Raw genomic sequence first — 27,360 nt, 5'->3', positions numbered from 1 at the left:
TGAGAGTGTCATACGCATTAAATAGGGTGTCATATCAGCAAAATTGCTGATTTGACAAGGTCATTAAACGAGAGAGTTTCATGAGATGAGAGAGGAATTTCATCCCCATGAAAATCTGGCTCAGTTATATACAGTCTTGATAACTATGTCATAAATGTATTGAGACTGGCCTTACTAGACTAGGGCCGTGTTCAAAGTTGATGTTGCCACCTTGTCTAATCAAGGCACGTAAAACGAAGAAAATTATTAGCATATAATTAATTAAGTATTAGCTTTTGTAAACTTGAAAAATGAATTGACCTGATTTTTTAAACAATTTTCATATAATTTTTTAAAAAAATACACTGTTTAACGGCTTGGAAAACATACGCACGAAAAAAGAGTGAAAATTGTTCCTCCTTGATCAGTTTCGAACGGAGCCTAGATTAGCTTTTCCATCCTACTTTCCGATTAGGTGTGGTTTTTACGAAAAGGTTATACGCAGAAGTTCAATATCTCACATTTCTAAAATATAGGATGATTGTATTGTCTTTTTTAGAAAAAAGTCAAAACATATTTACAAACTAAAAATAATTTGTGAATAAAAATTTTATATACATGTCCTTTATGAGCTAAAAGCCAATGTTAGAATAGATTACGCTAAAAAAAACCCTAAAATCAACTCTAAATTTAAGGTCAAAAATTTAAATTTTGACTTATAAATATAAGCAGAAACAAAAAGATGAGGATGCCATATTTTTTAACTTTATAATAATTACATCATTTATATATATAGTCATAAAGCTATAAAAATATTAGTTCATCTTTCATCTAAAAAGAACGCAGCCTGAATTATTTCTATGGATAATTTGTCCAGCGCTTCTAAACATACGTTCCCACAAATTTTTTCTAGACCACGAGATCATTGCTTCGGATTATTTGCTCCGTTAACCATTATTCCAATTAAGTTACCTGCTGGCTGCGGCCATGTCTAAACTCTTGGAAAACATCGCGTCAGCTCCAGGTCTACCATGAACCAAGGCAATGATTTCAGCCCCAAATTTTGATTCGAACAATCATGTAGAGTTAACGGCTGAATGCCACTGCATCACACGGGGCCCTGCAGAGGATCCTGCCGGAGCAAAATCAAGATTCTCCGTCGGCACAACCAGTGATCAGCAAAAACATCCACAACGAGCATTTACATGGCACAGAACCACACAAGGTTTGGATTTCACCTTGTTAGAAATAGCAACTTCAGAGCGAACACTGAAACAATGCAACTTGTTTAACGGAAGGACGAAACAGTCAATTAAATGTACTGAGCACCGTGTGCTTTTGATGATCTTTGGATAGGTTCTTGACAATATGATGCTAAAAGTCTTGGAACATGCTGCTAGACCAGATTATATACACAGTATTTTTAGATGCTTAGATGCCTATTTACAGGAGGCATTGTCCAATGGTGCTTGCTCCACTCAGACGAACAGACCGAAGGTGTTCTCCCCGCTGTAGGTCATGTAGAGGAAGCCGTCCTCATCCTTGTTCTCCTCGTAGATGGCGGACATCAGGGCAGCTGCAGGACCAGTACAACAAAAAGTTTTTGGGATCACAAATTTATGGGGGTTTCTTATAATAGATGTTAAATTGTTCCCAGAGCTCATATCGCGAACCTGTTGGTGGAAGCGTGTTCTTTACAAAGATGAAGATTGCCTTCTCAGCACTGAGCTTGATCCGCTTCCGAACAACATACACGAACTGTCCAACGGTGAGGTCAGCAGGAACAAGGTACCTGCATGGGTAAAATAAGAACATAAGGTCGTTGGTCAACAGTGATTTTGATGCACCATAAACTACTGCTGGCATTACAAGACACAAGAGTTAAGTATGATAACCAAAATTTCAATCATTTCTCATCAATATTGGAAGTTGAATAGCAGTAGAAGCAAAGAGCATGCCCCAAGTAGAGTAACTAATTAGCTTTCATTGACAACTTGCACATATGCAAACAGAAAAAGAAAACTTGGTGAAGACCTTTTGAATTCTTTAACCAATAGGAAGGGAGTGATTGGCAATGCAATAATTGAAAACCAAAGCAATCAACCTACAGTTTGGCAAAGTTAAAAAGTCTCAACCGACATAAATGCTAGAATTGTTTTCAGCAGAACAAGAAGTACAACACAGAACTTCCCACTTCCCAAACAATTAGAGATAAAGTAACACGAAATATTTGTAAAACGTTTGAGAACCAACTTCTTTTTGTCAATGTCAGGAATGTCGCTCCTCTCAGCCTTCTCAACAATGACCTACATAAGAAGTTGCTTCACATCAGAACAAAACAATCATGAAAGTAAGCAAACACCACAAGCAACAAGAATCTATCTAACTTACAGGAATTCTATCAGGATACTTCTCCCTGATGCGGTTGGCCTCAGCCTGCCTCCTTTCTGCAACACATGGCATAAACAGAATAATTGAAAAATTTGCATTCCATTTCGAGTAGACAGTAAAACAAACAGATCGCTAAAACAAAAATATTATGCAACTAAGAATTATATGGCACGTTTGCAAATTTCCCCATTATATAACTCTACATACTGTCAAAATTTTGTCAGAAATCGCCGTATACATGTACAAATCAACCATACAAAAAGCGGATGAGATTGTACAAACAAAAGTAACAACACTAAAACCTAACATGAACTGATCATCCAACTTAAACAATTGCATCTAACTGAACGATTCACGCCAAAAACCTCTACACCAAACAAGATGAACAACTTGTATCGACATCACACACAAACACGCACACACCAAACGGAAGCGCAACAAAAGGAGGAAGAGGAGGCAACGAACCGAGGGGGTGCTCCAGCTTGAACGAGCTCCTCGCCATCACGCTCCCCGCCCTGCTTGCCTTCAACGAGCCGCTTCCTGCAACCAAACAACCGCCGCAGAGCATCAGCCCCCAAACCCCCTCTCTCCAATCGAACCCTAACCCCACCCAGAACCAAACCAAACCAAACCAATCTCGCAACGAACCCTCACGTCCCCAGATCAAAAAAGAAAAAATAATCAGCGCCGAACCGATGGCGATCGAGCACGCGAGCAATCAAAGGGCGGGGCGGGGGAGGAAGGATTACGGGAGATCGGATTGGGGATCGCGGCGGCGGCGCGGGAGGAGGAGGAAGACGAAGAGGAGGGTGGGGTGGGGGAGAGAGATGGATAGGGACGAGACGAGGAGGGGAAAGGGGGGGATTGGGTTGGTTAAATTGCTACGCGCACGCAACGTATTGCGCTTTGGAAGTTGGAAGCTTGAGCCAGGTTTGGGTTTGGGTTTGGGTTTGGGTGTGCGTCTACTCCACCTCCGGATGGGTGGGTTGCCCCAAGGAAGCTAACTTCTCACCTTCCAACTGAGATTCATTAAGTAGTTAATTGCTAATTAGTTGGTAATCGGTTAGTAAAAACAATTTTCTCAGGCAAAATGAGTTAATTTGTTAGCGCATGATTAATTACATGTCGATTATACAAACTTGAAAATAAGTTTGTTTGCGGTTTTAATATGACATTTATATAATTTTCTTGTGAAAAAAATAATTAATCATGTGCTAATGACTTTTTTGTTTTGTACGAGTAAATTGGTTCGATCCATTTTTACCGAAAAGAACTCTCCCTTGGTTACAATAACTTTTAATATTAGAGTGCATTTGGGAGGAGGACAAATGATGAAAACTCTCCCTCCCTTGTATGAACATGCCTCTCAAACTAATAAAAGACAGTATGTTTTTAAATTTTATAGAAAAGTTGCTTTAAAATACATATTAATCTATATCTTCAGTTTAAAATAATTAATTAATACTGAATTAATCATGTGTTAATTAGTAATTACCCACCTTGTTTTAAATATCTTCTCTTTTCCCTCCTCTCAAACATAGTCTTAGTTTTTAAATGAGTTGCCACGGTCAACACTGTTAGCGTACTCCGTAAATTACAACATACATTAGTTATAGAAATCACGGCTTCAAACCATAAAGGTCTCTTTTGTAAAGAAGATTTTTTGGAGGGGTTTTACGGAAATTGAATTAATTTATATGAAAATCATGTACGGAGTAATATTCACGTATTACAACATGGCTTGTGCCGCTTAATGATTCCCAAAACAAAAGGAACTCTATAAAAATGTGACCAAAATATAATCAAATGATTCAACCGTTTATCAAGCAAGCAAGTTGCTCATTCAGGCCAACCACGCACATGCAAGCAGAATTTGTGCGACGACCATAGTTTTATCACTACCATGCAGTATGTCAAACTTCAGCTAAAATCTCTCTCAGTAGACTTTCGAAATTCCTTTTCTAAAATGCATGGGTCACACTTGGATGTACTGTACTGCCAAATTATCTCATAATCGATGCAAATTCGAGGAAACATTGCTTGAAGTTCTGGCCAAGATGACCTGGAACCAGAGCCCTGCTCTGAGGAGAGCAAGTCAGCAGCCATAGATAAAGAATTTCTCTTCCAAACTATAGATGCATATGAAATATTTCTCTTGCCAGTCATACACAGCCATGTCATAGCCATAGATGTAGGGCAAATGAAACCAGCAGAAGAAGATTGATAGATTTATAGTTCTACATCTTCATTTCACTCTCAAACATATGTACACGGTGCTAGTATTAGATCAAGTATTTGTAATTAAAACTGAGACTAGGAAACATAGTTGATATATACTCCCAACTGTTTGTGCATGCTGCAAAGAACATTTATTCTGCATATATATGTGCTCAAATAAAACATTTAAACTTTTGAGTCATGTTTGATTTAATCTGTATGTATCTGCCAATGCTTTTGCTTTATTATGCCACAATTGGACGTCCCTCAAAATTTGTGAGCTGAATGGTAAAGTTCAATGTAGTCAAGAGCAGGCCGGTTCCATGACCAGTCCTGCTCCATGACCCTTTTGCAGAGGGAGTGGAACCAATCGCGGGCTTCAAACCAAGAAGAGATTGCTCTGAAAAAGGGTAGTGAACATTTTGTTAATAAGATAATGGTTCAATTAGGGAAGATAATTATTTTTTGTTCGCGATTACATGGAAGACGCATAAACACAAAGACTACCATGCACGCATACCACATGCATGTCATATGACGAATATGGCACATGGTTCTGTAGGATCAGGAATAACTAACTATTTGCCACTCTTATATATGGCATTTAATCAATATGTCTATGACATGTGGGCAGGGGCAAACCTACGTAGAGGTTCCCAGGGTAAATTATCCTATTCTTACTAAATTATATCAGCTTAATTAGTGTAAAGTACAAAAATTAGATAATTAGTATGTATTAGACCCTCGGTAATTTTTGTTCTGGGTTCGCCACTGCATGTGGGTCATGTCATAGACACCTAGGATGGCAAATATGTAAATTCATTACTGTAGCAGTGGGCAGTGGCAAAAAGTTAAATAACCCGTAGGATCATGCTCGGCTCAACTGGTAATACACACAACTGTGAGGAGTGGTTTAGGTAAGGTACTTGCCTGTTGAGGGCATAATCCACACCATTACTGTCAGCTCCATCAAAACTGAACCCGTTTGGTTCAAGTCCTTTGACTCGAGCCCGGTCTTTGTCATGGTCTACGTCGAAAACAGTGTCATAAAGTCCTGCATATGAAGAAAATAGAATTTGCATTCAGCTCACAATGTGCAAAAGAAAAAAGGAAATAATGAATCATAGGAGTAACAGAGTATAAGCTATCTATATATGTAAAGGCGTTTTTATGGTACATGTATGTTATTACGCACACACACCTCCAGTTTTTCGAACAATAGGGATGGATCCATAGCGCATGGCAACTAGTTGAGTCAAACCACAAGGTTCAAAGATGGATGGAACAAGGATGAAGTCAGAGCCAGCATATATCTGTAGCAGGATCACTGAAACTATTAGCCAGCAATATTTTTTTCAGACCATTAATCTGATGGTGTAGGATGTTAGAACTGACCAGGTGGGAGAGAGGTTCATCATAAGTTAAACAAAGCTTAACCCTGCCATGGTTTTCACCATGAAGACTATCAGCCAATCTGCAGAAATCACTTTGTATCCGAGGATCTGGAGCTGAACCAAGCAAAACCACCTAGAAAGCAAATGCATCGCTAAGTCAGCAAAAATAATTATGAAAGGGAGAAGCATGTTCTAGGGAGAGACTAGAAAGTTGTAATTGAGTGATTAACCTGCCCATTGCGTTCAAGTGTTCGATGAAGTGCATGTTTAATGAGGTGGATTCCCTTCTGTGCTGTCAGGCGGGTTATGATGCCAACAATGGGGACATCAGTTTGCTGCAGTCCAAACCTCTGCTGCAATGCTCTCTTTGCAGCATTCTTGCCTTCAACCACATTTTCAGAAGTATAATGCATCTGGCATAGGATGAAAAAAATCATGATCAATGTTTGGAGCACTACTGTGGCATCTATATGCATTTGCACTTTCAGTAATTTCATATTAGGGGAACCATCACATTAGTATAGTTGAAATGATAATTCTGAACTTATTAGAGCGCATAATTGGCAACCCAAGCAGATCTTCGTTTCAGTTTACCAAGATCAAATACATATAGACTGCATGGTTATATAAAAATGTATTTGACTATCATGATTGTACCGGGATGAAGTTATCAGTATATGGATCCCAGATATCTGGATCAATTCCATTGAGAATTCCATAGAATTTTCCACGATGAGGAGCTATGGCACCATGACCTGCTACTTCCTTTGAATACGTGTGAGAAACCTGCAAGGAATGGCAAGACATATGAATATGATTAAACATATGGAAAGGATTTTATTTTTCATGCAGCGCGAAAATATGGCAAACTAGATAACACTCTTCAAGACAATCAGGCACTCACAGTTGTGGCTTTATCGCAGTATGTCATTGCTTTTCCAATAAAATGTGCTCCAAATTCAAGATTGTGGATGGTAAATACAATTCGGGCATTTGCCAACCTGGATTCGGCATAGTGTTCCTTGTATAGCCATGCAACTGGTGCACTTGACCAATCATGGCAGTGTATTATATACTGTAAGGATGATAAAATATCACTCTTTTTGAAAAGAGAAGTGAATGTAAGGGGGAAAAGTGACTATGGGAAAGGAAATGCTAATTCATCAAACAAGTCAGAAAATAAACGGAATTAAACATGATTTGACATTATGAAATGCAGGAATGTAAAACAAGAACATAGAGAAAATATCATGAGAAAAAACCAATATCATTACTACTAAAAGGGAAACTGTCATTTTACCACTGGTTTTGGAATTCGAAGTTTTAAATTAGAGATGATACTTACTGGAGAAGATCCCCTCTGAAGGAGAAACTCTAGAGCAGACTGACAGAAGAAGCCAAATCTACCAGCATCACCCCCTCCATATACGTATCCAACCCCAAACATCCTGTAACAAGATATGTCAAATGGATTATTTTGTGAAGCCTCCTACAAGAAAATCTCCAAAACAGTTCATGCAATAACTGAAATCATCAGACAGAAACTGAACCAGCAAGGAATGAATACTTATACTAGCATAGGTATGAATATAGTACGGTGTGGTGTAGTACTGTAGACACCTAAAGCCATGGTACTTCTTACATATGTTCTGTCAATTCAGTGCCATGGAGTTGTGTACAGAACTGCAGTTCATGGATACGGTAGAGCACAAACTGAAATAAAGATAAACTAGCTAAATATAATGCTACCCAGCAATTTTTGTTCCCAGTAAAGGCCAATATAGACTGAGAGAAGGCAAGGATAGTTCTTAGGTCTCCTGATTTGAGCTGAAACAGCAAATTCTTGAACCTTGGCTAGGTCTTTACCCCTAGTCAAAGCCCTGAATAGGTCACAATTGTTTGGCCAAGGTTAGATTGTGTTGGACTGAGGTGCTATGAGCATTGCTTTTATCTTCCTAGTATGTACTACGTATTATATTACCTAAATAATTAGTTAGTTACTATAATAGGGGGCATTTGACATCTTGTCTATTAATTAAGAAGATATAGTTAGGAACTGGAGATATGGTTTGTTAGGAAAGTAGAGATCAAGGGGCAAGTTACTATTCTAAGAACTGAAGTAGAGTCATGATCAGTGCATAACATTCCCAAAAAACATTTTTATAGGAAATACGAAAAAGACTTGGTATCTTTGTATTAAGAAGAAAAGTAAAAAAAACATCCATGCAAAGGAGCAGGTGAAACACATTGGACTCCTCACAAACAGTTTCTATTCTGCTCAAATTACCAGCTGAGGCAAAACATGGAGACAAAGAAAGAGAGAATGTTATTGAATAGTAGAAAGGGAAAATAAAATTCCGAAATTGGCATACTAGAAAGGAAAAAAAATAATCAAAATCATATACTTCTGGTGGGTTCCATGTGGTGATTAGGCCTTTAATTCTTCACATACGTTTTTTTTAAAAAAATGCATACTGCAGTAGAAGAAGGGATCAAAATAAGCGCCTAAACAGACCAAGATCCAGATAACTGATACTCCCTCTGTTTCATATTATAAAATGTTTGGCTCTACCTAGATTCATCCATGGATCAATGTATATGTTTTATATATGTGTCCAAATTCATTAATATACATATAAATCTCTAGGGAGAGTCAGAACACCTTATAATTTGAGACGGGGGTAATACTAAATTAGCTCTTGTGCTTGTCAGGGACCAACCATTGGGTTTTAGAAGGATATCATACCCTGTATCTTAGGCTTGGTAAAGTGTGCATTAGAAACTAGCATAACAACTGAGAACTGAACATAGCTCAGTTGGTGTGGAGTTAGGGTGTTCACCAGCCCACTTGAGTATGAATCCTGAACCCAGCGTGTTTCTCATGGGGTTTCTTGTGCCCCCTTTTCCTAACACAGAGATGGCCATTTCCTTCTGGCTATTCTCCCTTTGTGAAAACTAGTATAAGAATTAGGGATGATGTTTTTTTTTTTGTAAAAAAAGAGTAATAACTATGCTTTTGTGTGAAGTATGAGATGCAGCATACCCATTTTGAGGCTCCAAGAAGTAGACAGACAGATCTTCAACTAATCCAAACCATACTTTAATTTCTGTACCACCCCAAGAAAAGCTTTGACGTACATGCAAATTCTTCACCTGCATTGAAAAGGATGAAACATGGTTTATACAAGATATAAAAACCACTTTTCTATATTCTTGAGTTCTCTGCTACACAGAGGGTGTAAGTGGGCCGGTCCGCCAACCCGGTGGGTTACCCACTTAATTGGCCTATAAGCGGGTTTACGGGTTGGCCCACTTACACCCCTAACTACACTTGCCAAGTCCTCTTTGCCTCTGTATTTCTTGAGCATCAAGGACACAAGGCATGCAAATGCTTTTTTTTTCAAACTAATATAAAATTAAAAACTAATACCGTATATGAATACTAAGTTGCAATTCAAACATTAGAAAAGGCACTCCACATATCTAATACAAAACCTAACTAACTGGGAAAGGAATGACACATAGGGAACACATCCATACACAGTGTCGTACTCTCTTCATTTCAAAATATAAGGCCTATTTTGTTTTTTTAGGACAAGACTTTGACCAAAGATTGATCTATTATTCCCTCCAGTTTGATATTTTTTGTCGTTTTAGACAATGATATGGTCTCAAGTCTTATATTTAACTGTGATTTTTTATTAAAGCATATACAAAAAGTAAACAAATATTTACTTTTATCAAAGCGTTCGTTATGACTCATCTATACATGTTGTCCTAAAGTTTTCAAACTAAATATTTTAAAAATTATTAATAGTCAAAATTTTGAAAAGTTTGACTGCACTCTCATCCAAAACGACAAGAATTATGGAACTAGAGGGAGAAATATACCACTTATGTGACACAAAAGTATAATTATAAGTACTTTTCAATACGAATCTAATAACATCAATTTTTAAGTCATAAAAGTTATATTCCAATAGACTAATTCGTTGGTTAAATTCTTGTCCTATGAAACAAAATACCCCTATATTTTGAAACGAAGTAAGTAATCGATTCTCTTAAAATAGATAGGTTGGCTTAAGTTTGACTTTCTTATAAACAAAACCATCACAGAAATGAAAAAAAACACTATACAATAGGATAAACAAAGGCTGTTGTGCTACTTAAACTTACATTGCTTTGATTCATAAAATTATATTTCGGAAGGATAACCTCAACATTATGGCCTAACTCTTGGATAGCACGGGAAAGACTTGTAACAACATCAGCAAGGCCGCCAACCTGAGATTGGGGATTATAGAGTATGACATTAATTTATGCACATAAAAATAAGGGATAACTTGGCAAATGTTGATGTCTATCACTTTTTCTATGCACAGAAATTTTACATGGAAATATGGCTTACCTTTGCAATGGGCGCCATCTCAACAGCTATATGGACAATATGAATAGGAGGCTCCTTTGCATTAGAACCAGAAACGGGAATATGATAGTCTGTCCCATTCCTGTTGTCAAAGACTCCACCTTCTTCCGACTCAGAGAAAACAAAGTCCATCATATAAGCGTCTGATGGAACACTAACTGGACAAGGAACGTAACATATAAGAGACTAATGAGTATGGAAGGGAAAAAACTGTATTACACACTATAATATTGAAGAAACTGAAGTATACACCGATCATGTGCCAACCAAGGTTCCAAAATAAGTTAAACAGAAAAAGGTCAAATTTGGCAGGAATGTTATTGAGTTTAGTCACCAAATTGCCACCTTTTAGCAAGAGTTGAGTTATCCAAGGGTAAGGAAGTAATTTGAAGTTTTTGAGTTCTTGTGAGTTAGACTGCAATATAGGATATTATAGTGAAGTGTGCTTATCATACACCAGCTATATTTTTTGCAGTTACAACATCTAGAAAAATCTGGTTACAGGATTATAGTAGCTCATTTCGGAACTAACAAGCTAGCTCTTCGGAATAATACAATTGTCACCTTAGAGATTCAGATTTCAAAATTAGGTACTATATACCATTTATAGATCAAATTTGGAACACTTCTAGACAAATATGTCAGCAGTGCTTGATCAATAAATGGTCCAGTAGCACTTGATCACATATACATATATTAATGGATAAGAGTGCATATCAGTATCCTATAAATCTATTAGCATTAAGAAATACATGTAACAAGTCAAGGTCAAACCTATAGCTTTTAAGTGACAGCCATCTTCTACTTTCACCATCTTCTTGGGTGGTAAAACACCACTTGGGTGCGTCCATCGGTTAAAGGACCATCTAAACCAAACCTCTGGCTTTCCATTTAGTGCTGTATTAGAAGGATTGTATAGAATATCCACAGTTGTTCCAGCACGTACTTCAAGTGGTTCAGTATAAACAATGTGTTTCTGAGAAAGTAGAAACATTCTCATAGTCTTTTCCTTCATCTCAGATTTCATTTTTGCTCTTTTCTCAGCCTGTACAAGCAAAAAGTGGGAATAGTAAACCAAAGGACTATAGATATACTGATATTCAGAACATGATGACACATACAGGACAAAGAACAATTACCCTTTTCGTTGAATAATATAATGCGGTATAACAAAGGTCCAACAAAATGTGCTAATTGGGTGGGCTCTCAATTCATTTGGTCAAACCAGTCGGCTTAAGGTACAAATTCACAGTGAAGAATGATCTAATTGGTCTAGTTAGTTACGGTATATTTGAAAAAATACTGGGTCTGGATGAATTTCTATGGGAATATATATTTGGGTGGGGAAAACAGTAACTTGGTTGGTCAAAAACTTTGATTTTACATATGAAGTTGATTAGCTCTAGGCAGGTTAATTACAAACGGAAACTTTTGCTAGACAATTCTTCAGCCAACAAGATGCACCAGAGCCATGTTGTAAAATTCTGGATCAAATAACCTAAGTCTATATTTAAAGAATCTATTTTGACTAACCTTTTTTTTGATAGCTTCCTCCCGTTCTCTTATTTCCTGGAAAAGCCTTGTGTAGATACGGTTTTCTTCTTCAACCCAATATTCTTCAGTAGTCATGGCATTCGGAAGAATAGCATGAAAATCTTGTCGGCCATTGTTGTCATAATTCCTTGCATTTCCTGGTGGCCCGTCAGCAAAAACCCAGTCCAATACAAATGCATTTTCAGGTATATTAACTGTTTATAAAGAAAAACCATGTGTTAAATATATTCTTACTGAAATAAACAAAAAAATTAAGAATACAATATAACTTTATATTCCTCTTGTAGATTTGTACTTTAAATAAAAAAATGTCAGACAGTAACCGAAAAGCTGCATGACCAAGTTACTATACTTTTCTACATGTATGTTACGCTAACTTGCCAAAGTATGTTACAATGCTCTAAATACCAAGTAAGGGCGAAGTCTCGGATATCATACCATTTGCATACCACCAATCACCATTTTCATCATCACATTCAACAAGTTTTTCAACAATGGAGAGTCCATCAGTCCAACTATTGCAACCACCATGCAACCAGATCTCAGTACTCTGCATAAGCGGCCTTGAGTTTCTGTTATAGTACAATCTGACAGTGTCTCCTTGTCCATATGTGATAGGCTTTATGTGCCACAAATTATCAACATGTCTTCCAGCTAAACTCAACATAGTTCGCAATTTGTTTTTCTTCAACTCTACCTCCTTCTTAGCTTGTTCCCTGGCAGCTAATTCTGAAGCCCTTTGTTCTCCCATCAGCTGCTGCTCTTCAGCATGTCTCCTCCTTTCAGCTTCTTCAGTGGCAAGTCTCTCAAGCTCCCTTTGCTTTTCTTCAACCAAGAACTCCTCGAACGAATCTTCATCCATTGTACTTTCTACTTGTAGCACAAAATCATTATTATCATTGTTATCATAGACTAAACGACCATTAAAGAACACAAAGTCTAATCTATAAGCTTCCTTGGGTATTTGCAGTTTGCAAGACCACCAATCTCCATTCAATTCACTCTTATGCAGTCTTTCAGTGAAAGGCCTCCATCTCCAACTATTGAATGCTCCTTTGATGTGGACATCAGGCTCGTTCGCCAAAGCTGATAGGTTACGATTTAAATATAGATCAATTGTTGAATTAGCCTTTACTGTCTCTGGGAAAACAAAGAGCTTGTTCCCCATTGAACAATTCTGGCCAGCAAGTTCTTGGAGCATCCTTCGGAGTTCTTGTGGGTCGACATTGTCCTGTGGTGACTCCTGGATATCTGGAGACAAAGAGATCATAACAGCTTCATGTTGTTTTTCATAGGCAACTGCCCTTTCTTCATCTTCAACCTGTGAAAGCTCTTCTATGTCATCTTGCATGCTAACTTTTGTCTCCAGTGCTTCTTTTGTAATACCTGCTTGATATTTCTGCAATAAGTTGTCAACATCAAACTTAACATGAAGTGTGTTTTCATGAAATTTTTTAGAGGTGTCATCTCTATCCTTTGTTTCCACTTCCTTCAAATGTAGTGGATCATGTCTCTGAACAATAGACAGTTGCTTTGATTGACTCTCTCTAGATATAGCAACAATTGATAGATTTTGTTCGCTAATAGCAACAATTGATAGATCTTGTTTACGAAAACCAACTATTGACTGTTTTTGCTCAGGCACACTAACAATTGATCTGTTTTGTTTGTGGACACCAACAATTGAATGGTCATGCTTAGTGGCACCAACAATGGTTTGGATTTTTTTAGGAACACCAACAATTGATTTGTCTTGTTTATGAGAGCTGATGATTGATTGATTTTGACCATGAAAACCCAGAATTGATTGGTCTTTTTCAGGGGAACCAACATTTGATTGGTATTGAAATGGGAGTCCAATAATTGACTGGTTTTTCCTATTGAAACCATCAACGGATAGATTTTGCTCAGGGAAATTAGCAATCTGTTGGTCTTCTTTAGAAAGGTTAACAGCTGGTTCCTTTTGTTTATCAAAAGTAATAACCATTTGCTCCTGTTCATGAAAATCTATCATTGATTGGTTTTCTGCATTTAAACTAATTGATCCTTCTTGTCGATGAACACTGAAATTTGGTTTATCTTGCTCCTGAATCTTGACAACCGACATAAATTCAGGCTTTAAACTTGCAGATGTTTCATCAAGGGTCTTGCCTTCTATGGATGTTGAAGACAAAATTGGATATTCGATATGTTGAGTCCCTTCTTCAACTACATCATCATCCATAGAATTGATTGTTATCTGTTTACCTAATAAATCCATATCAAATATCTTATCTTCAACTCCAGCTTCACTAACCGTGTCCACTTCCTTTACTGTTTCGGTACTTGAAGCATTTCTTGATACATCTACATCGACTTCATCATCTTGAGGTTTACCCATGACAACCACTTCTTTATATGCTGCACTTCTTAAAGCATTTCCAAACAAATCCATCTCAAACGTGCTTTCACCAGTTTGAGCTTCATCTACCACATCCACTTCCTCATGTGTTGAATTGCTTGAGGCGTTCCATAATAAGTCAACATCAAACATTGCATCATCAACCCGAGCTTCATCCAACACATTCACCTCCCCATACACTGCATTGTTTGAAACATTTCCAAACAAATCCACCTCAAATATGGCTTCATCGTCCCAATCTTCACCCACCAAATGAACTTCCCCATGCATTGCATTGTCTGAATCCTTTCCTAATGAATCCACCTCAAATGTGAAATCATCAATTTGAGCTTCATCCACTTTCCCATATTCTGCACCGCTTGAAGAATTTCTAAGAAAATCCACCTTAAATGTGTCTCCATCAGCCCAACGTTCATCCACCACATCTGTTCTCCCATATGTTGCATTGTCTGACGCATTTTCTGATGAATCCACATTAAAAGTGAGTTCATTAGACCGAGATTCATATATTCCATCCACTGCCCCATACATTGAAGCACTCGAAGTATTTCTTGCTGAGTCCACCTCAAATTTAACTTCCCCATATGCTGAACTGTTTATAGTATTTCCTAACAAATCCACCTCGAGCATGTCTTCTATAGCCTTAGCTTCATCCATCACATTAACTGCCTCTATCATTGATTTGTTCGACGCAAGTGCAGACAAATCCACCTCAAATATGTCTCCTTCAGCTCCAGTTGCATCTACTGCATTCACCTTTCCAACTGTAACATTGTGTAATGGTAACGAATCCATCTCAAATAAATCTTCTTTAGCTTTAGCTCCATCTACTACATCCACATTCCCCACTGCAACACTATGCAATGCTGACAGATCCATTTCAGTCTCAGTTCCATTTACTGCATCCATTTTCCCTACTGTAGTATTATGCAAGGCTGACAAATCTACCTCAAATATGTCTTCTTCTACCCCAGCCTCATCCACCAAATCTACTTCCCCCATTGTTACATTGCTCAATAAATTTCCATTCAAATCGTCATCAAGTATATCTACCTTAGCTTCACCTGCCGCATCCACTTTTGTCATTGAACTGCTTGAAACATCTTGTGACGAGTCCACTTCAGTGGTATCTATTTTTTTCCAGTCTGTTGCCTCAGTATGTAGCAACCTGTTGTATGTCTCAAATGTTTCGTCATCACTATTAATATGTTCTCGCTCCTGAATGCTTGATTCAGCAGTGATTCTCGGAGCATATCCCCTAGAAGAAGTGACTTCCGTATGAAGGGAAATCACCCTCTTTGGTTTCCTGTTTGGACAGTCTGCATGATATGATTTTACAAACATGACCTTAGTGTAAGAAATAAGAAAATTAATAAAGTTCTTACATTTCATAGTCAAACCTGAGCTTGAAACCATGCATCGAACAATCCTGCTTCCATTATATCTCCCTGTCACTAAGAAATACTGAAAAAAAGAAAGTAAATTATGTAACTAAAGATTATTCAATAAAAAAATAACTTATTGAACTATTTGAATCAAAATTGCAGTTATGAAATATGTAGGTTATTTCACTAATAGACTATGCCTCTCAGATGCTAAATATAAAATTATTAAAAAATATATATTTAAACACATTCTGAGACCATATTTCTTAGCATGTCTGTCTAGAATAGATTATTCCCTTTTACATTAATGTAAAAGCACAATGTACAGTTGTACATAAAAAAGGGGTGCATAGCGAGGGGTGTGTTTCCTTACAAACGAGAACCTAACAAATCAAAACACGAGGACAAGATGTTCTGGCTTCACTTCAAAGTTAATAGCCCAGATGGGGAAATCTTTCGATGGTCATGCAAACCTAAATATGCAATTACTCAGGGAAAGTTTAACAAATGGAGTAGAATAAGGGTCTATTCAGCTCTATCTTTTCCCAACTTCTACTCCCTCATTTTCCGCACACGCGCTTCTCGAATTGTTAAACGGTGCTTTTTTATATGAAAGTTGCATTAAAAAACCATCTTGATCCATTTTTCAAGTTTTTTTTATAGATAATACTTAATTAAACATACTAATGATCCACCTCATTTTGCGTACGAAGGGGTTCCCAAATCCCAACCCCCACTCCCAAATGCACCCTTAACTACCTTTTGATCTGCAAAAAGAACTTACAGTCATATTTTCACCAAATCTAAATTTGAGAATTAAGCCACAAAAATATTTCCCAAAATATGTCAATCAAAATCGTCAACAGCCGTAAGAAATTTCACAGAAGACCCCCCCACCCACCCGCACAGTAAAATTCTCCTTGATCCCCAGAGAAGAAATGTTTCCAAGATGAAACAAATCAAAACCACAAGAAAGACACCCAAGAATATTAATAGTTCAGATCATGAAACCGAGTAAATAATCTTGGATGCCATTTCAAAGGGACAAACACTTGGCAGATCAAGTCAATCAAGAACAGCAAGAATAATAAAAATTGTGGAACTGAATCATACCTGCGCAAGGCCACCACCTCTGGTATTACTAGCTGGCCGGATGATGAACGTTGGCCTGCTTCTGGGGCATAGAAGGCTTTGAGGCCGGAGAGCCATCTCCATTGCCAAAACCTCCTAAAGCCCACTGAACACACCACCCAGCAGTGCCTCCTTTGCTTGATTTCTATCTATCTCTCAAGAAGAACTAGATATAGAACACAGGTACAGCACATGAGCACATCTTTGTTGGAGTTCTGCAATGCCCTGACAAACACCACCCTGAGAACCTTGTTTTATTCTTAACTTTTTTTATTTAAACTAATTGTAATCGTCCCTTTCCATCTTGGCTTCTACTTTGTAGTTAGTTTTCTTCTGCTGTTTGTTTTTTTGTGTGCACACAAAGAATATGTAAGTGGCATGCTGTGGGCCCCGTGGGCTACTTGGTTGCTCATGAGAGGCATGAGATGGAATGTGGACAGTAGTGATCTTGTGAATTGTGTGGTATTCTGGAACATTCTGTTTGTCTCATCCCAGCAATTCAAGCAACTTATCACCAGCGTTATATGTAAAACTTTGGACATGTTTCGAAACTGCCGAATCTATTTTGGAAAACCAGGAACCCTAATGTTAATGTTGAGTTAAAAACCTAATTGCATATTTGTTTTTCTTTCTATGTAGTTCAAAGATACCCAATCACTATGGTAAGTGGAATTGCAGTTACATTGCGAGGTATGTTAACAGCTCCATTTATTTTGACTCTGCATGCAAGATTTTTTATTACAAGAAGTAGTTATGGGCTTATGGCCAGTTTGCATTTAGAACAATGCAAAAAAGTAGTGATTATAAGTGATTTAAACCTGACAAAAAAGGTTCCTCTCTTTTTTGGAATGTCTCTCATAGTTCTTATAGGAATCTCCTATTTCACTAATCTTTTCCATTGAAAATTCATAGGCAAAGCCCCTGCCTTCTTAATTTGTGTATTATTTTCATTTGAAGCAGCAAAAATTACATTTTTACTTATTCTTTTGTGCTTTATTTTGTAGAAGGGTGTATTTAACCCCCAAGTATGGTTAGTCTACATAATCCCCAGCGTGGCCACTTACATACGACAAGAGAGGAAAGTTTTAAGTGGTTGCGTGAATTCCAACAGTAGCTTTGCCTGTTTGATTCCAGTGCAGAAGTAGATGCCGTTACGTTTAATTTCCAGAAATCAAGCTCTCGAACAAAATATAGCTAGAAGCCATTTCGTTGGGTGGCGGAGTCACGTTGTAGCCATTTATGTGCACACACAAGCCCGTGTGTAAGCTTTTTTCTTTTTTTGCCGGGAAGGCTAAGATAGCGTTCCGAATATATATTAAGACCGGGGGTGCCCGTGTGTAAGCTTATGAGACCAGGAATGTAATTGCCCCGGTCTTCGAATTTCTAGGCGTATCTCAAGAAACCAATTTTCAGTACCGCGGTATAGTTGGCGTAGGCATCAAAATATGGAGATGTGACATCAAAGTATAGAAACATTTCATGGCTTATCTTGAAAAGTAGCATCAGGAAATCCCTTAGAGCAGTTTCTTCACAAAAATTCATGTTTTCAGTCCTCAGCAACTATCACCAGAAATGCATTAGCAAACTTGTGTGAACATATGACAGTTTTATAGTTTGTTGTCTGCCATATTAATCGAAGCGCACAAGAATTAAGATAACCATCTAGAGATTTCATACAGCTAACACAACAAAATTGTTAAACCATACCGACTTGTTGAGCCATATTGGGCTGCTGCAGTTTGAGCTCCTCCAACTCCCAAGAGCTCCAGTCATCTGCATTGCAGCATGTTTATTAACATATACTCTCTCCATTCTATATTATAAGATTTTCTGAGTTTACTTAGATTCATCTATCTATCAATATCAATGTATATGTTTTATATGTGTTTAGATTCATTAGCACATATATGAATCTAAGCAATGCTGCAAAGTCTTGTAATATAAAAAGAGAATAATAACAAAAGTTCACCGCATCGGTTACTCAATAAAGAAACGAAATAAATGTGTTTTTCGTTATATTTTTTCCCTGAACTGTTAACCCACCAAAAACAAACATCGCCTAAATCCGGTCACCCAAACAAAATCCCCCATCTCACTATATCTGGCAGGTTTCCATGGGTGGAAGCATTTCCCATGTCGAGATTCAGATTGCCGGTAAAGCAGTACCTCAATTTAGCCGTAGTCAGCAGTAGCGCCGAGAATTCGGCGCCGAACACTAAAGCACATACGCACAACACAGCAATGCCAGTGAGGTCGGCGGCGGCGGCGGCGGCGAAGGACGCGCGCGGGGGTAGGATCGGCGGTGCAGGAGGGGAGGGGGGAGCCCCGGCCGGTGAATGGCGGTGGTGGGGGAAGCGGCGGTGAAGACGAGGGGACGGCGCCGGGAAATCGACGAGCAGTAGCCAGGTAGGTAGCCCACGTGATGCGTATCGGTATGTAGTGGGCCGGTTTTGCCTAATAAGGCCCAGATATATGGGCCTGAATTTAGCGTAAATCAAACTTAATTTTTAAGTTGGTTACGAGGTTTTTCTCGTCGCTGTTTATTTGATTATTTCACATCATTTGCTTATAGATTCCTGACAACACATGTACTGTAACATCTCATCCTAAGGCTTAATAGAATTTGACGGATACTCATATCAAATAAGTTGTAATTTTTTCGGAAGCTTATCTCAAAAGAATTCTAAGATTAAGCGTGCTTGGCCTGGAGCAATCTTGGGATGAGTGATCGACGTGATCGACCGGGAAGTATGAGTGAGCACAAAGTGCGCAGAAAAGACGTGAAACAGTTTCATGGGCGTGTGTGAGCGCGTGGGCCCTGCAGGGACACGGCATGGCACATGTGTCGGACCTGGACAGATGTGAGGCGGTTTCATGGACGCGTGTGGGCACGTGGGCCCTGCGGGGGCATGACATGGCACATGGACTGGACCTGGACACAGTGACATGACCAAGAGAAAAGGTTGGTTATGTGAGGGAAGTCTTGATGTCCTAGAGCACAGACCCGATCTAGGGGTTCTTAGGGTTGGAGCGTGACATGTATAAGAGTTTTTTTTTATAAATTACTCACTCCGTTCCAAAATATAAAACACAACCTTAGGTATAAAATATTACCATGCATTATAAAATTTCGCCTAAGGTTTTTGCATGTCCATTAATTAAAATATATAATAAGATAAAGCTGCACTTACCCCAGGGCTTGGTTTCTGGACAAGGATGAAGAATACCGCATGCCAATTCCCACTGGGCATGCAAGCTAGCATTTAACGAAGCTATCATATCTATAAAACATCTATAAAACTTATAGTTTCTTAGAGCAGGTACAGTAGAGATGCTAAGCTGACTTAAAAAAAATATTACTAAGTTGACAAAAACATTGAAGGAGAAAGAAAATAGTGGATGCTTAATTTAGAGCCAAACTACACACAAACCAAGAAAAAGTACTACTTACGATATAAAGAAAGAGATATAAGAAAAAGTACTACTTACGATATAAAAGAAAGAGATATGATAGAGTATATAAAGAATATAATATTATTGTCGTGATAGAATAAGCTACAGTCAGGCGAGCCGTTTGATAGTAGCAGCAAGTTAATTAACCACGTGTGTCGTCGGATGCTTCGCGTGAGCACACGTGTCGTCGGCGACGGCTGCCGGCGAGCCCGCATGGCCTCCACCCTCCTCACGGCCTCCTCCTCCTCCGCCTCTGGTATCCCACCCAAGACCAAACCTCCCGCCTCCGCCTTCGCCTCTATGCCCGCGCGGCCGCGGTGGTTCCGTCGCCTCACGCTTGCTCGGGCCGCCGTGGGCCGGGACCCGGAGACGGAGCCGTCGGCGCCCCCGAAGGAGGCCGAGAGGAGGTCGCTCGCGGTGATGATGGGGGAGCTGTTCCTGGGCCTGGCGGCGCTGCTGCTGCGCGCTGGAAGGGGCGGGGCAGCGGCGGTCGAGGAGTTGAAGGCAAGGGACGGGGTGGTGTGGGAGCAGCGGCCCGAGGACGTGGAGGTGGAGCGACGGAGGCGGGAGCTGACCAGCCCTGGGTTCAGCTTCTCCACCGTCGGGCTGCTCTTCCCCTGCCACCTCGGCTCGGAGTCGCGCAGTGCCTCATCGACCGGGGCTACCTCACAGTGCGCGTCTCCCCATCTCTCTATGACTCTTATCTCAATCTCTTCCATGCGAATGAATGCTCGATGAAGCTAAAGCAATTATAGTAACTTTCTTGGTGAAATTATGTCTAACAAGGAATAACAGCGCCAGCAGTCAAATTTCTAGTGGTGTCATTAGCTAAGTAATTAGGGTAACTTGGCCTACCGGGGCAACGCCCAGGGTACTCACTAGTTTATTTAATTATAGTAGAAGCCGCTCTTACAAGTGGCATCAAGCCAAAAGAAATTGGTGCATCCAAGCTGCACCATGCCTTTCTGTGCATCCGTGGCCTATATGGACGACATTTGGACCACCCGTACATCTAACGGAGAGCTCTGCTCGGCTCGACAAGGCTACGATCCGAAAAGACTAATTAACGTGCAAATGTCCGTGCGTCCAAAGCATAAGATAAAAGAAATAAAGGTATAGACACTACAGAAGAAACATCCACATCTATTATTATTCATTTACGACAGTATATCCGCTTTCTGTTACAGAATATCTCCCTGGCTTTCCCACGTGTCATACCCGTCTCGTCGAAAAGGATATTTTGTTTTGCTTTCCGGTGAGAAAGAAAGCTCTTTGCAAGACAGAAAAGAACAGTTACCTGACCTGGTGTGTTGGATTCTTTAGAAGGATGGAGAATTCCTCAGCTGGATCTGCATGCCCATTCCCACTGCGCCTGCAAAGGCTGAAAGCAGCCAAGCGTGCAAGCAGCATCACATTATTGGCACCCCAGTTTAATCCCCCGGACACCATACACGCGCAAATCTGTTGGGCGCCCACATCATTGCCACATGAGAGAAACTATGCAAACTGGAATGGGCTAAATAAAGTTTTTTTTTTCAGCCTAGCTAGAAACGTAGCCAACTCAAGTACCTTTTGGCATAAAGGAGTCAGCATTTGGTTATTTTCGTTAATTTGGTCTTTAACTAAATTTCAGTCGCTAGAAACTCATGATCAATTGGTATTGAGGAAAAACAAGGACCGGAATTCAGCAACAACTTCATATATGCAAAGAAATCATAGGAATTTTCAACAGAAAAATCATAAGAAAAATCGCAAGCACGTACAAGTAAAAACTTTTATTGGGTTGCATGGCTAGAAGGAGTCGAGACGTGAAAATTAGAGTTTAAACCTATTAAACTTAGTGGATTGTAGGTTGCATTTGGATTTTTTTTTTAATTTGGTCTTTTCGGTTTACTAAGAAGACTAACTGAATTAACCAAATAAGATTTGGTCTTTCACTACCTACGACCGAATTTCTCGGTCTTAGCCTCCACCTTTTCGGTTTAGTCTCTTGGTTTAGTCTTTTTCTGCCCACTCCTATTGACATAGCTCTAGAGTGTGTGCTCACCAGACCTCTCCAGTTGAGCCTATTGCTCAACTCTGATTCTATCCTCCTGTCTAGGAGGAAGCCTAACAAAGTCAGGTCGGTGAACTGGCGTCTATAGTCAATTCGTAGTATAAACACTGCCTCCATGGCTGCCTCTTCATGACTATAGCCATGGGACACCGTTCGTGAAAGCTCATGTGTAGGAGCTAAAGTGGGATGTGTATTTGTAGTACACGTGGAGAAGAAAAATAAATTTGAGAGAAAATGAATCATATTGTCGAAAAGAGTGCATAGGATGATAAATTATATTCGCAAGTTCAGTAACAAATTTATAAATATCTGAATGGGAAAGAATTATTTCTTCTTATGATTAAAATCTTCAAAATTGAAAAATTAATCATATGTTTTTTTTGGAATTCAAGGTTTTGAAAATGGATTTAGGTTTGTCGTTTCCCCGAAACGTATTAAGTTTAAGATTTTTGGCACATAACATTAAATACAAACGAAGAACCCAAATTTTTGGAAATGGTGTTTTTAATGAAAATATTTTTTACGAACCGAAAATCAGGGTGTTACAGCCCAGGTGCTGCCTCATGCTGGGAGGTGTCGGGCTCGGGGCTTGACGAGAGGCGTCAGTTGTCGGGGCATCGTGCCTGATCCCTCCGAGGAATGGCAGGTGTGAGGGGGTCATGTCAGCGTCGCCCCGACCTCTCCTGAATGAGTGCGGGTAGGTGACGCAGCCAGACAACTAAAATTTATTTTCAAAACTTATAATAATTTACAGAATTAAAATTAATTTGAGCCGTGCCATGCACAGGCATTTTTACTTGTGTATAGAAGCTTCGAGAGAACAAATAAATATATATTTTTAGATTAATAATTAATACTTTATTAGTTACTTGCTAATGTTCTACCGTGTTTTTGTGCTGGAAAAGGCTGACTTATTAGTTCGAACGGGGACTTGGATTCGGGTTGGATCATTTCGTGAAACGTCCTGGAAGACGCACGTACTCACACACGACTCCATTCTACAGGTCCACACGTCTCCACACCGACGGACGCACGCATACGCCATACGCACGAGGACTACTACTCGATCTCACGCCGCACTGCAGTTACGTTGCACGAGAGAGCATGTTCCGTCCCCTGCTCCTCCTCCTCCTCTCGTCCGTTGCGTACGTGTCAGTGATGGTCTTGTCGTTAGTTAGATATTCCTCCCATCTTACCGAATAATTTCTAATATTCAAATTTTATATCATAAATATCTTAGCGACATTTTAAGCATGCCAATCATTCTAGAGGCAATCAGATATTTTAAAAAATCTACTAATTTAAAATTAAAAATAATCCTAGAAATAACCAAGAGAACCTTTTAACATTTTTAGTCTATAATAAATAATCTAGAAATAATTATATTTTGCACGAAGATAATATCAGCAGAATAAAATGATCTTACCGGCTGCTGAGGCGCGTATACCAGTCGGTCGGTCTTATCCTGGAGAGTTTCGCGCACGCACGTCCTACCTCTAACGGGGTGACGTGACGGAACGGATTTTCTAAGCCTATGTTTATTTCTATTTATGTTGTTACAAATATAAATAAATTAATTTCATAAACTATTATAATCTAAATTCATATCACTATAATATGTTAAGATTCTTCCATGATTATTTTTTCAGCTTATTGGGTAATGGGTACTTTAGATTAATTAGCCATATTATCATCCATTACTATTTCAGCTTATAATAATCCAGTTTATATGGCTAAGCCCTTTTTTTTTTAGGTCATGTGCACATTTTAACTAGCCAATATTTGGCAAGACCAACTTGTGTTTGGTTAGGGACTATAATTGGTCTTCTTAATTATCTTTTGGCTTTTACCGTTGGCACTTTTGCTATAGTCTAGCCAAAGTTAGGATCCGAAACAAAACTTGCCTTTTACTATTTATGTGACTAAAAATAGGTAAAGCTAGTTTAGGCCACGAATCAAATCAATCATATAAGTTAATTTGGATTTGTTTTAAATCAAATCTCTTCAAGTTTAATTAAATTATAGAAAAAAATATAGCAACATCAACACAAAATAAATATCCGATAAAAATTATATTCATTGGTGGATTTAATCAATATATATTTTACGTAATTCATGTTTTTTCATTTTTCTATAATTTTAATCAAATTTTAAAATGTTTAATAATTTATAGTATTGTTTATGTTAAGAAACTATTCTATAATAGTTATGTAGTGATGTAGTGAATGCATCGTTCCAAGATTCATGCATTAGCTAGCATGCTAGTTAGCCCCTTCATGAGAATTTCGTGGACCTTTCGGAAGGGTAGGCATCTTAAGCTCCGAATATACTTGCATGCGTTTTTTTTAATTTTAATGCTATTAACTTTTAGTAGTAATATACTCATGTTAACACTATAATGTCATAATATGTTCAATAATATATTTTAAAATAACCATGTTCAAGGTATCATTTTTAAATATGATATGCTCAATTATAAAATATAATTTAGCATAACTAACTTGCAGATTAGTACATAAGTGATTATTAGCAAGAGTAACACATAGAGTTATCTAAGCATGATAATAAAAAAAATATGGTAGCTATAGTTTACTCACTACGAAACAATATATATCAAGAGGTGCCAGAAGTTATGTCACAACTAATGTCTTTGCACCATATTCAACATGCCAACGATTATCACATAATACCCACCATCGTCTTGGAATTGTTCTAAAGAAGTAAATGATATTGGTTTGTTCAAAATTGATAAATAAATATTTTTTCATTATAAATTTAAACTCTTGCAAATTCAATGGACTTCTTATTCTGTATTACATATAAATAATTAAAAATCATCGTTATTATCTAGTAGTCTAGAACGTCTTTATACACAATGTTATATTTGTGCTCTTTCAAGTAGGGTCTATTTATTTCTTTGGTTTGATCAAAATTCTTTTTATTTCCAGTGAAGAATTCAAACGGATCAAATGTAGTCAGTAAAATTATATCCAGAAACTGTTCAAGCAAAATTGAGTGATGCAAATGTTAATCCTTCAGCACCACAGAATCAGAGAACACCGAGCTAGCAATTAACAAATAATTGCAAACTTCGTTGTAAAACATGAGGGGGCATGATGGTCTGGAAGATTAGAATAACAAATTCACACATTACAAAACTAAAATCTCCTGCAGTGCTGAAAAAAAGATTAGAATATGACTAAGGCAAATTCACCTAACACCGGTGGCTTGTTAAAAACCATAGACCATAACGATAATTGTATGATTGCTGAATGATTGCTGAGAACGAGTTGCTTTCCTTCAGCACCATGTCGATCAGACCCTACCGCTGTAATCCAATAAAACTTGAGATTTTTTTTAGAAGAAGGTTAGCTGCACGAGCTATAAGAAATTGAAGAAAGCTAATGAGGCAGATCATGTTCCAAATATATACAATTTCTTGAGATGGCACTTAACTACTATTATTTGTAAAAATAAGCTCACGGTTTGAAAGACTGTGTGGCAAAAAGATACAACATTAAAAATCCTATCAAGGTTCTATATATATTTTTATGCTAAATCAAATTAACTAAATGGCTTATAAACGTCATGCTAATTGGCGTTTGTTTAAACATGCCATGCCAACACTGAAAATGACACGGACATTTTCAGCAACGACTGTTAATTCGTAAAATGTCACCGATCAAACAATGTCATGGATAATCAAACTTTGAAAATCAGCGTACCTTGGGCTGGTTTCTTTTGGGTTACATTATTTCTTAAATTTTATGTGCACACTTCTCGAACTGCTAAGCAATATACTAACTTCATTATAAAAATATAAGCATTTTTATTTTGTTTATCAACAGTTAAGGTTGAGAAGAAAATATTATAGCGTCCTTTAGGGTTTGTTTAGAAGAGCTTAAGATTTTGAGAATCGGTGGGAAGTCAGCTTCTCAGAATCTAGAAAAGTTGGTTCCCTAGCTTCTGGCTTTAATTCATTATCTGGATTATGGAACTCCAGATTCTCAGTAACTGAGTACTATTTAGGGATCTTCTGACTTTTGAAGATATGTGTGTGAGAGGATAGGGAGGGGTAAAACATGAAAAATCTTTGAATAAGAAGTTATTGATAAGACAAATAGTACCGTAAATAGTGCTAGAAATGATTATATTTTGGGACAAATTTAAATACTAGAAATGATTCCATTTTGAGAATTAAAATGCTAGAATTGCTTATATTTTTTTGGGGGATAATGTATTTTTGGACAAAAAATTTCATATAGAACTTTATTATCTCACCTTTATCAAGTAGAGTTTTAATTTTATAATAGTTAATTTTATCATTTAGCAATTTTGGAAATGTGCAAAAAAAACTCGATAAATAATCTAGCTCAAAGAACACAACCTTAGTTTGTATCGTTGGTCCTAGATTTTTCTCCTTTTTCCCTTGGTTTTTGTGTGAAGCTTACCAAACGATTAAATGATGTGTTTTTTTGCAAAAATATTTTTATGTATAAGTTTACCATCTTATCTTTTAATATTTTTAATTTTATAGCAGTTAATTTCATTAATTATACCATTGACTATCAACCACAAAAATCAAAAAAAAAAAAATCTTCCTTTTAAACAACACAGAGATGCCAACCAAGGAGAGAACGAAAACCATGTCACCTGTTCAATACCAGACAAACATGAAGTGGTCCGTCCAAATCAAACAACTCATCCTGCCTCCAGTTATCTCTTGGTTCTATCATTGCGTCCCCTGCTTTTGCCAATCCGACGAGCCATGAACCCAAAACCACACCCCACCTGACCTTTCTGACCAGGGCGGCCGCGGCCAACCCAACGAGAATGTTTAAAACCCTTTTACCTTTAAATTTAAAAACTAAAATTCCACCTCAATTTATTTATGGGTCTAATGCTCTTGCACAGTAATCTAACTAATCTTGGCAAGACAAATAAAATTAGCATAATAGTGTTATTTATCTACA

At 38.1% G+C, this 27,360-nt stretch overlaps 2 protein-coding genes across 5 annotated transcripts; both read right to left on the bottom strand.

Moving 5' to 3' along the window:
- Positions 1 to 1,221: 1,221 nt before the first annotated feature.
- LOC102713655 (autophagy-related protein 8C) lies at positions 1,222 to 3,227 on the bottom strand. Of its 3 annotated transcripts, none has more exons than XM_006659136.2 (6): positions 3,120 to 3,227; positions 2,836 to 2,910; positions 2,371 to 2,426; positions 2,233 to 2,285; positions 1,653 to 1,771; positions 1,222 to 1,555 (listed from the first exon to the last, which is right to left on the bottom strand). In XM_006659136.2, exons 2-6 carry the CDS (start codon positions 2,870 to 2,872, stop codon positions 1,458 to 1,460), a joined length of 363 nt encoding a protein of 120 aa, XP_006659199.1. In that variant the 5' UTR covers positions 2,873 to 2,910; positions 3,120 to 3,227; the 3' UTR covers positions 1,222 to 1,457. The 3 variants fall into 3 exon arrangements, with proteins under 3 accessions (XP_006659199.1, XP_015695710.1, XP_015695709.1); XM_015840224.2 differs by having other exon boundaries at positions 3,064 to 3,157; XM_015840223.1 differs by lacking the exon at positions 3,120 to 3,227 and adding an exon at positions 3,019 to 3,110.
- A 1,267-nt stretch (positions 3,228 to 4,494) lies between these two features.
- LOC102713385 (soluble starch synthase 3a, chloroplastic/amyloplastic-like) lies at positions 4,495 to 19,234 on the bottom strand. 2 transcript variants are annotated; one of them, XM_015840593.2, is made up of 18 exons: positions 19,045 to 19,234; positions 18,586 to 18,651; positions 16,861 to 17,103; positions 15,763 to 15,826; positions 12,400 to 15,681; positions 11,941 to 12,155; positions 11,182 to 11,452; positions 10,390 to 10,565; positions 10,158 to 10,265; positions 9,025 to 9,134; positions 7,327 to 7,429; positions 6,886 to 7,056; positions 6,639 to 6,767; positions 6,212 to 6,394; positions 5,983 to 6,114; positions 5,789 to 5,900; positions 5,518 to 5,641; positions 4,495 to 4,987 (listed from the first exon to the last, which is right to left on the bottom strand). In XM_015840593.2, the coding sequence occupies exons 3-18, from the start codon at positions 16,960 to 16,962 to the stop codon at positions 4,855 to 4,857; spliced, it is 5,415 nt and encodes a 1,804-aa protein (XP_015696079.1). In that variant the 5' UTR covers positions 16,963 to 17,103; positions 18,586 to 18,651; positions 19,045 to 19,234; the 3' UTR covers positions 4,495 to 4,854. The 2 variants fall into 2 exon arrangements, with proteins under 2 accessions (XP_015696079.1, XP_015696080.1); XM_015840594.2 differs by lacking the exons at positions 18,586 to 18,651; positions 19,045 to 19,234 and adding an exon at positions 16,443 to 16,514 and having other exon boundaries at positions 16,861 to 16,912.
- Positions 19,235 to 27,360: the final 8,126 nt, after the last annotated feature.

The sequence above is a fragment of the Oryza brachyantha genome, chromosome 8 (assembly GCF_000231095.2).
Source record: "Oryza brachyantha chromosome 8, ObraRS2, whole genome shotgun sequence".
Taxonomy (NCBI): Eukaryota; Viridiplantae; Streptophyta; class Magnoliopsida; order Poales; family Poaceae; genus Oryza; species Oryza brachyantha.
The sequence above is the reverse complement of the archived record's forward strand: the minus strand, read 5'-3'. Positions and strand labels throughout refer to the sequence as shown.

Coding starts and splice junctions, on each gene's coding strand:
- LOC102713385 (XM_015840593.2), bottom strand. CDS start 16,962: ATGGAGATGGCTCTCCGGCCTCAAAGCCTTCTATGCCCCAGAAGCAGG. Junction 11,453..11,940: donor AGGAAGCTATCAAAAAAAAG/GTTAGTCAAAAT, acceptor TTGCTTGTACAG/GCTGAGAAAAGAGCAAAAAT. Junction 5,642..5,788: donor TATTGTTCGAAAAACTGGAG/GTGTGTGTGCGT, acceptor CTTCATATGCAG/GACTTTATGACACTGTTTTC.
- LOC102713655 (XM_006659136.2), bottom strand. CDS start 2,872: ATGGCGAGGAGCTCGTTCAAGCTGGAGCACCCCCTCG. Junction 2,286..2,370: donor AGTATCCTGATAGAATTCCT/GTAAGTTAGATA, acceptor CTTCTTATGTAG/GTCATTGTTGAGAAGGCTGA. Junction 1,772..2,232: donor CCTGACATTGACAAAAAGAA/GTTGGTTCTCAA, acceptor TTACCCATGCAG/GTACCTTGTTCCTGCTGACC.